Consider the following 13431-nt stretch of genomic DNA (forward strand, 5'->3'; position numbering starts at 1 on the left):
CAGAAAGATATATGCAAGATCTCTTTCTCTCCCCCTATTCAAATAAATAAAATAAATAACAATTTTTAAAAAGTTCATGGAAGATGTACAGATTCTTTTAGTTCCAATTTTCTGTAAACTTTTTGAAAGATCCTGTACTAAATAAAATAGTTTAATCTTGGGGGCTGGCATTCTGGCGTGGTGGGTAAAAGTCAAAGCCTGAGATGCTGGTATCCCACATGGGTCCCAGCTGTTCCACTTCCTATCCAGCTCCCAGATAATGTGCCTGGGAAAACAGCAGAGGATGGCCCAAAGCCTTGGGCCCCTGCATCCACGTGGGCGACCTGGAAGAAGCTCCAGGCTCCTGGCTTCAACCTGGCCCAGTCCTGGCTATTGCAGCCATCTGGGGAGTGAACCAGCAGATGGAAGAATTTCCCTCTCTTTCTCTCTGTCTCTCTCTCTGTCTCTCCCTCTCTCTGTGTTACTTTCAAATAAAAAAAAAATCAAAAGAAAAGGTTTATTTTTGGTTGGTACATTATAGATGATTTCAATTTGTTTTTGACTTCTCTGCATTTTTCCCTTTTCAAAGTAACAGTGGAGGGACCGGCTCTGTGGCGTAGCAGGTAAAGCCACTGCCTGCAGTGCCAGCATCCTATTTGGGAGCCAGTTAAAGTCCCAGCTGCTCCACTTCCAATCCAGCTCTCTGCTATGACCTGGGAAAGCAGGTGATAGCCCAAGTCCTTAGGCCCCTGCACCTACGTGGAAGACCTGGAAACTCCTGGCTCCTGGCTTCGGATCGGCACAGCTCCAGCTGTTGTGGCCATCTGGGGAGTGAACCAGCGGATGGAAGACCTCTCTCTCTCTGCCTCTGCGTCTTTCAAGTAAATTAAATCTTTTTAAAAAATAGTGGAGACCTGCTTTTATAAACGGGGGTAGGAGAAGCATGACTGGAAAAAACATCTCTAAGACTTGAGAAAAAGCTAAACACAATGACAGAGTGAAACGCGTGCCTGTGGCAGGGCCCTTGCCTGTAGCACTGGCCACGTGCGCCCAAAGGCAGGAAGTCCACTGAAAGCTCCTAACAGGGCTCGCGACACAGGAGGAACCTCCTACGGGAAGTGGACATCCACGCACCACTGTTCTACATGTCAACCACTTCAAGTTCTCAGTTCATTTTCATTAAAAAAAGTTCGTTCTTTTAAGATACAGGATGGAACAGAAAGCAATCTGGATCTGCAGTGAGAAAACTTAATTTTGAGTCCGGTCTTTCTCTGGCCCAGCTCAAGTCCTTAATCTTTTTGAGCATACTACCCTATGAAGAGAATGTGGCTACCACCACCCTCAATTACTTCTCAGGGTTATCTGTATCAAAAAAGACTGTGTGAATATACATGAAAACATTCTAGCCTTAAATGTCACTGACCATTAAATTTTAGTAAACTGCTAAAACACACAGTACACATGGTATATCGTCCTTGCATTAAGATAAACTCACGGGGGAGGGGACGTGCTGTGGGGGCTGTGTGTTAAAGCACTGGCCTGAGGCACCGGCATTCCAAATGGACACTGGTTCTAGTCCCGGCTGCTCCTCTTCCAATCCAGCTCTCTGCTATGGCTTGGGAAAGCAGTAGAAGATGGCCCAAGTCCTTGGGCCCCTGCACCCACATGGGGGACCCAGAGGAGGCCCCTGGCTCCTGGCTTTGGATTGGCGCAGCTCCAGCCGTTGTGGCCAATTGGGGAGTGAACCAGCGGATGGAAGACCTCTCTCTCCCTCTCTCCCTTTCTGACTCTCTCCCTGTGTAGCTTTTTCAAATAAATAAATAAATCTTTCAAAAAAAAAAAAAAAAAGATCAACTCAGCTCTACTTCGGAAGATGAGTAACGGTAAGGGGATGTAAGACTTGGTCGTACTCCTGCTTCCACTGGCAGAAGTAAGGGTAAAAAGCAGGAGGAAATATGCGTGGAAGACCCCTTGGCCAAGCCCGGAGGAGAGGAAGGACCTGTGCCCACCCAGGCTGCGTGAAGTCCTCCAGAGGACCGCCGTCTCCAAGGGGCCGAGCCGTGCATCGTGACCTCAGGGCCGCGAGGGCCTCCAGAGTCTCCTGCCGTTTGGAAAGGGAGCTGTGAACGTGAGGCCGTCAGCAGCCTTCCTCCTCGGGTGCAGGGAGACATTTCACTTAGTCACATCATGCAATGGACGGGCTCACGCGTAGGGAACACGACCAGCACGGGTGTCACACTGTGACTCTCACTGCCGACAGGTTCATCTCAAACACAGCTGAATGACTTCAAGATATTCAAGATGGTCAAGAGCAAAGAAACCCAAATTCTGGATGGCAAGGAGCCTACCCTGGATCCTCATTTTACCTTGTTTCAAAATGACCTGGAAAAAACCACTAAGGATATTAAGAAATAAAACTCTTTTTACACAGATTTCACTCTAGTTCTTGATGATATAAACGGGAGCAAAGCTAGTTCTTACTTTTTATTTCACAGAAAACCTAAGAGAGAACGCTTTCCACATGAGAAATAAAATCTCTCCAATAAAGGCTGTTTGGTCCGTGGTCCACAAACAGCACATTTTCACTGCAGGATGGCACCTGCGATGCTCAACACAAAAATTTCTGGAAATAAACTAGACATTAGGGCCCAAAGCCTTAAGTCACAACACTTCTCATCAGGGTGATTAATCTTTACGAAAAGGCAGGAAAACAAGACAGAGCCGCCCACTCTGACATTTTCATTCTTTGAAAACAGAAAAAATTCCAGTTGAACTTTATGAACTAGAATCTTCACGTGTAAAAAGTATTCAGTCCACCAAGAGTGACTCTGACTATGAGATTCACAAGATCATTATCTTTCTTATTCTTTGCATTGAGAACACTGTACTGACATTCAAACATGGCTCCAGTGTAATTTTACCTAGAAATCTGATAACCCTTTGCCCAGGAACCAACCACCGTTTAATAACAAGGTTACTTCATTTTTTCCTTTTCTGCTTACTTGAAGGAAACATAAACAAGGGGTAGCACGTTCACGGCACAACCCCCGCTGATCTGTACACAACTCCCCAGCCCTCCCGCCCCTCCTTCCTGCAGCCAGCAATGGGGAGGGCAGTGTGTTTCGAGATGCGACGCTAGGCGTCCTGCAGGTGTGGGGAGCGGGCACGTCTGTGTGCGGGTGTGCACGTGTTCAAGAGGCGCAGCCGAGTGCCGTGGTCACACGCAGAGGAAGAGAGCAAGGGCAGGTGCGGGTCGGCAGGAAGACTTTCTCTACAGGCTCGGCAGCTTTGCTGTCGGTTGTACCTGAAAGCTTTAACTTAAAGGGAGCGAAGATTGGTGACTGGCACTTCTCTTTCATGTCCTTCCTTCCCCTTTGAGCAGCTTACACAGAGAGCCAACAAGCTCTGACCTGGAGAAAGTTTCCCACTAGAAAAAGGGAGACAGTACTGCACTCACAATTCAAGACAGCTGGGGAGAGTGCGGCTGCTGAGGAGGGCCACGGGAGGGGCACGCACAGGGGAGGAGCCAAGGAACTGAGTGCTGGGAAGCCAAGCTGTGCGTCAGCGGGGCCCACGTACCTGGGTGATTCTCTCCACTCCCTGGAAGTCGTGCTTCTCAAAGTGCTCCGCTATGTTTAGGAAGGTGCGGCGTTCCAGACAGCAGCAGTTGCTCAGGACGATCAAAAGTCGCTGCTCCTAGGAGCAGAACACAGCTTTAGAAACTCACTCATAGTAACCATAGTAACCAGCTGTGAGTACAACAGGGGACACGCATCACTCATTAAGTTTGATCATAATCTCACAACCCTAAACACCAGTATCCAGGGTTTTGCTAATTCTTAGCTGCTGCTTTCCCAGCACCAATGGAGAGACAAAATGTAACTCTACCATTCTACTAACCGCTTCTTATTCACACTCTAAAGAGCAATATTCATATATACAAGCTTATTACTTTAAATAGTTCATTACGTAAAAATATAGGAATTAATTTTTTAAAGGTTTATTGAAAATTAGAGTTGCACAAAGAGAGGAAGAATCAGAGAGAGACAGATCTTCCATGTGCTGGTAGACGGTTCAAATAGCAGCAATGGCCAGGGCTGGGCCAGCCCGAGCCAGGAGCCAGGAGCCAGGAGCCAGGAGCCAGGAGCTTCTTCTGGATCTCCCACATGGGGGGCAGGGGCCCAGGCATTTGGGTCATCTGCTGCTGCTATCCCAGACGCGTTAGCCAGGAGCTGGCTTGGATGGAAGTGGAGAAGCCAGGATTCAAACCAGTGTCGACATGGGATGCTAGTGTTGCAGGAGGCAGCTTTACCTGCTACACCACAATGCTGACCCCGAAATATAGGAACTATTAGAAAACAGTCTATACGTTTTTTATAACTTGGAAGAGAATTATCTAGACTTGCATCTCTACGATGGGGCTTCTTCAAGAAAACTTACGCCTTTAAGACTTTTTTGTGCACGCAGGACAAAGAGAAGAAACAGCCTCTTCCTAAAGGCAAGTGAGGGTCATCGGGCCAGTGCATTCCTCCTCAGCCAGTGGCCTGAGTCAGCCAAAGGGGAGGGGCAGAGGCCACCTGCCTCTCCATTCTCCAGGGTTCCATCTGCTGAAGGGATTTCTTACAGAAATCCTGACTCCAGCGTTGAGTGCAGTTCAGAGGAACTACGTTTGCACCTGAAATTCCAGGAACGGCCCTCCTTGCTGCGGCTGCGGTTCACCGAGGCGCACGGCCCTGGGCGCCTGCAGGTGTGAGGGCATTCTCTGGAACCACTGTGACTCATCTGGGGCCCGGACTGGAATCCTTGGCTGAAGCTAAGGCAAAAGCCACTTTCCAGGAAAAGCGCTCACCCACACTTTGTTTACCCTTCCTGCCTGTAATCACAGGAACTTACAACCGAGCAGCTGCAGACAGCAAACCTGGAAGCAAGGGGCATGCTCGGAGGGAGGGGCCGGACCCCAGCAGGAGCCTCTGAACTGCTTGCCACGCACATTTTACTTCTCCCAATAGCTCCATTCAGCTCAACACCATTTCCAAAAACCTCCCAGGTTTCTTATTTAAAATGTTTCCTATGTTTCCAGCCAGAGTGATTAGGCTGGCAAAAGAAAGGGGGAAGTCAAACTGTTACTGTTTGCAGAGGACATGATCTTATACACCAACATGGCAACAACAATGGAAAAGGTATCAGAACTAATACATGGATTCAGCAGCGCTGTAAGACACAAAGTCCACACAAAACCCAGTGGCACTGTGACACAGAATAGCGAATTATCTGCCAAAGGAATCCAGAACGCAATCCCACCTGCCAAAGCTACACAAGGTAGTAACTCTTTTAAAAGACTCATTTTATTTGAAAGCCATGGAACACAGGCAAAGATAGACGCACACACACACACGTGTGCGCAGATGACAGAGATAGAGAGATTTTTCATCTACCGGTTCACTCCCCAGAAGCCCACAGCAGCCAGCTCTGGGCCAGGTTGAAGCCAGGAGCCAGGAGCTCTACCCTGCTCTGCCTCATGAGTGGCAGGGGTCCAAGAACCTGGGTCATGGTCTGTTCATTAGCAGGGAGCCGAAGTGAAAACAGAGAAGCAGGGACTCAAACCGGCACTCTGATATGGGATGCTAGCATCACAGGCAGCAGCTTAACCCACCGTGTCACAACCCTGGATGACCTAGGAATAAATTTAATCAGAGAGGTCTCTAAAATTAAAACTATAAAACACTGACGAAAGAAACTGATGAGGACACAAAGAAGAGGTATCCTATGTTCGTGGACTGAAAGAATCAATATCATTAAAATGTCTACACTATCCGAAGTGATACACAGATTCCATGCAATCCCTATCAAAATACCAATGACACTTTTCACAGAACTGGAAAGAAAACACTACTAAAATCTGTATGGAACTACAAAACACTCCAAGTAGGCAAAGCAATCTGTTGTACAAAGACCAATGTGGGGGGATTATACTGTCTGACTTTATATACTAAAAAGCTAGTGTGATTAAAAGAGCACGGTGTCAGCGTAAAAGCAGACACATAAACCAAGGGAACAGGACACTCAACTGCTCTTTGACAAAGCTGCTGAAAACACCAGCTGCAGAAAGGACGGTCTTGTCACTGACTGGTGCCAGGAAAACCTGCTCTCGGCACGCAGCAGCGTGGCACTTCCCCGTCTCTCAGCGTGTATACAATCACCTCAAAAGGCATCAAGTTCCGGTAAGACATGAAACTTCTGGAAGAAAACAGCGGGGAAATGCATCGGTACAATGGAACTAGCAAGGATTTTTTTGGATCGGACCCCAAAAGCACAGGAAACAATCAACAGAGTGAAGAGTCAACCTATAGAATGTGATCAATTACTTGAAAGCTATACATCTGAAAAGGGGTTAATAACCAGAATAAACAACTCAACAGCAGAAATACAAAATAATACAATTAAAAGACAGGCAGTAAGCAGAAATAGCCACTTTTCAAAGGAAGACAAACCTTGGGCCCATGGGCACCTTCAGAAAGGCTCACCATCACTAGGTCAGCAGGAAAATTGCAAACTGAAAGCACAGAAGGAAACCAGCCCATCCAGCAGGCTGGCTGTTAGCAAAGACAAGACCCAGGTGCTGGAGGGGCTGTGCAGAGAACAGCCTGCACATTGCTGGTGGGGACGTAAAGCCGTACAGCCATGTGGACAGCAGGACGGATGCTCCTCCAAAAGCTGTCCACAGAACCAGCACAGGGTCCAGTGGCCCCACTGCTGCTTGCAATGTCAGTCAGCGGAAGAGGCACGTACAGTCCCTTGTCTACTGCAGCTCTGTTCACAACAGCTAAGAAACGGAAACCCTCTGAGCATTCGAGGCACAGTTACCCAGTAGAACACTAGTCAGCCGTAAAGAGGAGGAAACCCAGCCCTTTAAACATTCGCTTACTTCTCCTGTTGTAATATGCACAAATAGTCTTACTCTTAGTGTGTTTTTTCCTCAGTTCTAACCAGTCAGGTAAAATGAAAGTGGGAAGAACAACTAAACAACATAATCAAATTCTCAAACTTAGAAAACTCATCAAAAGCTTGTTAACAAGGGTGGTGTTGTGGCACAGTGGATATAACAACTGTCTGCAGTGCTGGCATCCCATATGGGTGCTGGTTCATGTCCCGGCTGCTCTACTTCTGATCCAGCTTCCTGTTAATGGCCTGGGAAAACCAGCAGAAGATGGCCCAAGTGTTTGGCCCCTGCACCCACATGGGGGACCCAGATGAAGCTCCTGGCTCCTGGCTTTGGCCTGGTCCAGCCCTGGCCATTGCAGCCAACTCAGTAGTAAACTAGAGGATGGAAGAGCTCTCTCTCTCTTTTTCTCTCTGTAACTCTGGCTTTCATATAAATAAATCTCTTTTTTTTTTTTTAAGAAAAAAAAAGGAGCTAACAATTGCCTATGAACATGGTCGTGCTGTTCCTCATGGCATCTCTGGGACACAGGCGTCACCATCACAATTTTGTTCACAACCCAGGGCCTGGAACCCTCGGTGAGTGCTGGAGTTTAGCTATGGAGCACAGCAGCGTGGAACCAGGCTGTCTGACTCCACGTCTAGATCACGCTTCCCAGAACCGCCTCCTTCAGGAGGACACAACAAGGCTCTAAGACGTCCTGGACCATCTGAGAAGATCGGGCAGATCTCATCAGCCATCACTCAACAGGGGAAACACAGGAACAAATGAACAGTTTGCGGGCAGAAACCTGATCCCCGTCGGCAACCTTTTCCTTACAGTTCCTTTGCATGTCTTGGGAACACTGCTCTCCCTGGATGTCCTTCTATCTCTGACCATTCCTTTTCAGGAAATGTCGAGGCTGTTTGCTCGGAAAACATGGCGAGATCAACCGCATCGCCAAACACGAGGAATCAGCCCGTGCTGGTACAAATCCCTCAGACCTGTACGTAAACTCCACTTACTCACTGGCACTCCAGGTACGACTTCAATGCCTGGGGTCCTCTCCTACTCTCCTAGTGCAGGGACCTTCAGTGCCCCGGCTTCCATCCTGGGCCTGACACTCGGGGCCCAGGCCAGCCGCATGCTCTTCTGAGGGTCTGAACCCACGCTAAGCACTCCAGGCACTGACAAAGCTGAGGCTGCAGAAACGTGGCCAGATGAACCACACTGCTAACCACAGGCACCATAAACTCCAGGGCCCCGTCACGGAGGGACATCACGCTGTCCTTCCAGGAGGAACAGTGCCATCGTCTGTGTGCAAGGCTCCCTAACGCACGCTCTGGGCTGAGCACCTGCATCCAGGCCTTCCCTGTCTGAGATCCCCGCAGTCTCACATTGGGACAGTTTGGGGCGGTCCCTGCGGGAACACTCCCGGTCACTGCTTTTGTCCAGGAGTTCTGTCCTGGCACGAGTTCGTCTGGACAGGACAGCAGGCATTTCCCTCAGTGCTCTCAGCTATCACGGGCCTTCTACTGCAGGCGTACTGCTGAGTCACGTATCTGCATCTGGGTTTCCCTCTTGGAATGCAGACAAAGCACGCAGCACTAATCACTCACTAGACAGCTCTACCTAAAGGGGCCATTCGACAGTCTGCTACCAAGCTGAATTTTACATTTTTCCTTAGAAGATACTTTCTTCTTGAATTCTTTTTTTCAGTAAATGGAACCATTCTCTACATAGTCATATGGATAATTAAAACTAGAATGATTTTTAAAAATTACTTTGCCTAAGCTATACTTTTCCTTCTAATATCCCAAACCCCTTATTTAGGAATTCATTATTTATAAATCTAGAAACACTCACACACACATACACACCACAAACCAGAAGGGGTTATTTTCTTTAAGATAGCTGGAGTCCGGGTATCAGCAGCTGAATTTACGTACGCAATGCCATATGTATGTGTGTGTGGGTGAACCCTCCCTACACACACACACGCATTAACAGAAGTGTAAACAGGAACTACACATATGTATGTATGTGTGTGTATATGTGTGTGTATGTGTGTGTATACACACATATATATCTGGAAGTTTGTTTTTGTGCATTCAAATGAAGTGCTGTCAGAGCTCCTTTGGTTGTAGAGGGAATTTGTACCCTTGTCCTTTGCCTCCTGCCAGGCAAACCAAGGTGACTTCTGAGCACGAAGGCAGACACTGTATGGAGCTAGTTCCGCTGCAACTCCAGGTAGCGGGTTTCAAACGCTGAATGCTTACAAATCGTTCTCTACTGAACTTGCCGTGCAGCGTAGCACAGCTCCGAAGCACACAGCCGAGGTCAGTACTACACGCTCCGGCAAGGATGCAGCGACAACGCAATCTAGACCGATTCAGCAAACAGTCACTCTGCAGTTTAAAACGACATGTTTTATTTTTTATTGATCATTACTTACCGAAGTCAAACTGAAATCTTCATGGATACTTCCAAACAAATCAGGGGACGAAACATCAACAGAAAGACTAAATACAGAAGCAAGGAAGGAAAGTTACAATGAAAGCACTAAAATAAAAAAAAACACTAAAATTTAAAAAAGCAATGAACTATATGCATATCTGACATTAAAATGTTTAGTGAAAAATCACACAGCTTTTGCTAACATTAAAAAAAAATAAAAGGCGGCACCATGGACTATCTAGTAACTTAAGTCATATGAAGTCTGCTTTTGAGTCTTCCCAATGCTGTCCTAATTAAATCTAAAAACAAATGATCAGGGGGCGTGGCATTACCCTAAGTATATGCGCAACGTGTTCTTGCCTATCAGAATCTGCGGGTGGGTTTCCAAGCTCACCTCATAGTAAATTTAACTGCAGATGAGCTGAGCTAGGAAATTAGTTGATAACCCACAAGTAAGAGAAACACAAAATTTTGGGTTGAGCACAGATTCAGAGATTAATTTGTAGGTATAAAAGAATCATGAAGCCGGCGCTGCGGCTCAGTAGGCTAATCCTCCGCCTTGCAGCGCCGGCACACCAGGTTCTAGTCCCGGTCAGGGTGCTCGATCCTGTCCCGGTTGCCCCTCTTCCAGGCCAGCTCTCTGCTGTGGCTCGGGAAGGCAGTGGAGGATGGCCCAAGTGCTTGGGCCCTGCACCCCATGGGAGACCAGGAGAAACACCTGGCTCCTGGCTTCGGATCAGCGCAGTGCACCGGCTGCAGCGCGCCTACCGCGGCGGCCATTGGAGGGTGAACCAACGGCAAAAAGGAAGACCTTTCTCTCTGTCTCCCTCTACTGTCCACTCTGCCTGTCAAAAAAAAATAATAATAAAATAAATAAATAAATAAAAGAATCATGGAAAAAAAAACAAGTCAGCTTATTTCCCTTTAAACCTAACTCATGTTAAATGATAAAAATGTGACAGATTTCAAAATAGAGAGGTAAAAAAAGGATTCTAATATGATAAACACTAATATAAACCAATCCATGATGCTTAAAATTGCATTAGCTTATATAAAACATATTTGAATGAACGGAACAGAAAATGACGTTCAGAACACATCGCACTATATATGAGACTGAAGGAGGTTTGAAACAGAAATTGTAAGAAAACTAAGGGAAGAGGTCTGATTAACAGTTGAACAATGAGCAAAACATACAAAATCAAATCAAAACCCAGAAGAATTAAAAAGCTAGTAAGCCTCTAGAGGTGATAGTTTTATATGCTAAAAAGCAAACCAATAGCAGAACATTCACAAACATGGAAACATTTGTCAAATTGCCAATTAGAGATTATTCTCTTTATTTTTATTTATTGGAGAGGGAGAGGGAGAGGGAAAGCGAGAAAGGGAGACAGGGAGGGAACATGCTAACCATCCACTGATCCACTCTCCGAATGCCTGCAATGGCCAGGCCTAGGCCAGACCAGAGTCAGGAGCCAGGAACTTAATTCTCATTTCCCATGTGGTGGCAGAGACCCAACCACTTAACCATTGCCTGCTGCCTCCCAGGATACCTGACAGCAGGAAGCTATAATCCGAGCAGAGCCAGAACCCAAAACCAGTTACTCCGGTATGGGATGCAGGTACACCAAGCAGCACCTGAACAACCGGCCTAACACCATCTCTCGATTTGCCAATTAAAGATGTGAGACGCATTTATTTCAAAATTATCAATGTCAGAAAATAAATGCAGAGAAGTTACATATGCTGATGTCATTTGAGAAAACTAGGTTTCCTAAAAATAAAAACCAGCATTTTGTCACTGTATCCTAACAACCAGCATGAGGACAGAATTATCACATGAATTTATAAACCCCAGAGTGAAGACGTGCCCTCTGGAGCTCCAACAACCCGGCAGGCCCCAGGCCTCACCCCCCTCCTGTGCTCAGTCTCTAGCAAGAGCACTGGTGCAAACCCCCAAGGCCAGAACTGTACAGGCCACCAGCTCCGAGCTACCACCTGGAAATTTCTGTTGGTATTCACAAAGCCTGTCCTCCGGACACGAGCAGTCACGGTTCAAACGGCCTGAGACACGTCTAGCAAGGCTAAGCTGAATTCACGAGGTAACTTATGGAAAGATCACACATATCGAATTATGCCTTAGTAGGAACTGTCTTGCTTCTGCAGATTCTGCTTCTGAGATTAAACACATAACTTGAATCTAAGTTTAGTTCTCCTAACTGTATCGGCAAGATAATTACATTGCCACTTACTGTGTAGTATCTATATCAGCATCAGGCTTGGTGCTCAACTGTTCCAGACAGTATATAAAAACCTGAGTGAAGAAGAACCGGTGTAAGCCACATGAACTCAGATATTAATCTATTTTGACATTAAAAATAATTTTACACAAATTTCTCCTAAGCAGTGTGGTGGTAGGTTGTATGAGTTTATAAGTGTTTTTATCAGTTATTAAGTTAATGAATAATTTTTGGAGAAATACCTTTTACCTTTCTTTCATTCCTCACTAACAGGCTCAACTTTGCTAAGTGCCCAGAAAGCAATGGTCCCAAACAAAAAACTTTACCCTCCAGCTATAATGTAAGCACCGCTCATATAGTTTACTCTGTGCTGTAATGGAGTAGATATAAATGCCACAAGAACCCAAAAAAGCGCAGCACAGCACCAATGAAATATCCAGTATTACTAACCCAAGTGGAATCAATCCCACGACACGCTTTACGAAGGGTCTTCAAAACATTCAAGGAAAATGTGTAGTATAAGAAACTGTGCATACATTTCAGAATTTTTGCACCAAAATAAACTTATCTTTTCACTCCATTTTTCCAGAAATTTTTGAAGAACCTCATACCCTGTTACATGACTCACCCTGAATTACTGAGAAGGGACAGTGGGCACAGCCAGAGGCACTACAAACAGGAGGGGCTGACCAGCCAGGCGCACTGCTCCCGGCTCCAGCGTTCCTGCTTTCACACCCTACCTGCATGATGTTGATGCTCAGCTGGCAGACCTCCTCCTGAGTTTTCGGCTGCTGAAAGACCTACGAGGAAGACAACCTGGATTAAATGCTTGGCCTTTCTAAGTAGACGGAACTTCTTTCCAGAGTTAGATGTCGAGAGCTGAAATCCAGAAAACTGCTTCAGTGGGAGCAGCCTTAATCGGAAGAGCTGGCCTCCAGGAGCTCTTCCTGCCCGCGCCGACTCCAGCGTGAGAAGACAGTGGTGCTCTGGGCAGACTGACAACAGCCGGGTCAGCTAGGCGTTTGGTACACAGCCTGTTATCACCACCAGGTCTCCCCCTACGGCACCTGCACTCACGTTTGAATTTGCATCAGTCTGTCTTGGAACCAGCAATCAGCATACTTCCGAACCACATGAAGCAAAGAAGCAGTAAGAGGAAAAAGCCCCCCTGGGTTACAACTCAGAAATGTACAGTCGTGACTCCCCGGGACACAGGGCTGGACTGGACAGAACTCACGCTGGCTTCTCCAGGCCTGCACTCCAGGACGTCGTTCAGGGACTGCAGGGAGTGCGCGATGCACTGCTCGAACTGACACGGCTGAAGGGGAAAGAAAGCCCATCTCAGATTCAGACAAGTACCGGTTACCAAGACATAGTCACCAGAGCTGGATGCAGCCAAACACCAGCACTTCCAGACTTAGGGAAGGACAGACACACAGATACTCTGACAAGCAGTCTCCTGGTCACAGGTTTTAGATTGGTCTACGTTTTGCACCTGATATTTTCAAATGGGTGACTTGAGATGCTGCAGCTAATTTGACTGGAACAGAAGTCGGGTGTCACTAAAAATTTCCCTGGAAATTCTACTCTTCTGGGAGACAAATGAGATGGTAAGGAGCAAATACACTCCCACATCTCCAGTACTGTCCCACTAAACTGCTCAATGGTAATGACCCAGAGGAGGTACACCACCTTCAAATAAGTGCACTCGTTTTCTGTGTTCATTAGCTCAGAAATTGAAACTTGGAAGAATACATAACCAACAGCATTTCAAGATAAGCTTGAGGAGCCGGCGTTGTGGCTCACTTGGTTAATCTTCCGCCTGTGGCGCCGGCA

At 46.8% G+C, this 13431-nt stretch overlaps 1 protein-coding gene across 4 annotated transcripts in view; it reads right to left on the minus strand.

Moving 5' to 3' along the window:
• Positions 1-13431, minus strand: part of EXOC2 (exocyst complex component 2) — a 211867-nt gene that overhangs the window by 75688 nt on the left and 122748 nt on the right. For all 4 annotated transcript variants that reach the window (XM_062183810.1, XM_062183824.1, XM_062183817.1 and 1 more), the window contains exons 18-22: positions 12833-12913; positions 12336-12395; positions 11608-11669; positions 9354-9420; positions 3559-3675 (exon numbers count right to left, since the gene is read on the minus strand). In XM_062183810.1, coding sequence (XP_062039794.1) covers positions 3559-3675; positions 9354-9420; positions 11608-11669; positions 12336-12395; positions 12833-12913 — 387 coding nt within the window. The remainder of the gene's footprint in view (positions 1-3558; positions 3676-9353; positions 9421-11607; positions 11670-12335; positions 12396-12832; positions 12914-13431) is intronic.

The sequence above is a fragment of the Lepus europaeus genome, chromosome 3 (genome assembly GCF_033115175.1).
Source record: "Lepus europaeus isolate LE1 chromosome 3, mLepTim1.pri, whole genome shotgun sequence".
Taxonomy (NCBI): Eukaryota; Metazoa; Chordata; class Mammalia; order Lagomorpha; family Leporidae; genus Lepus; species Lepus europaeus.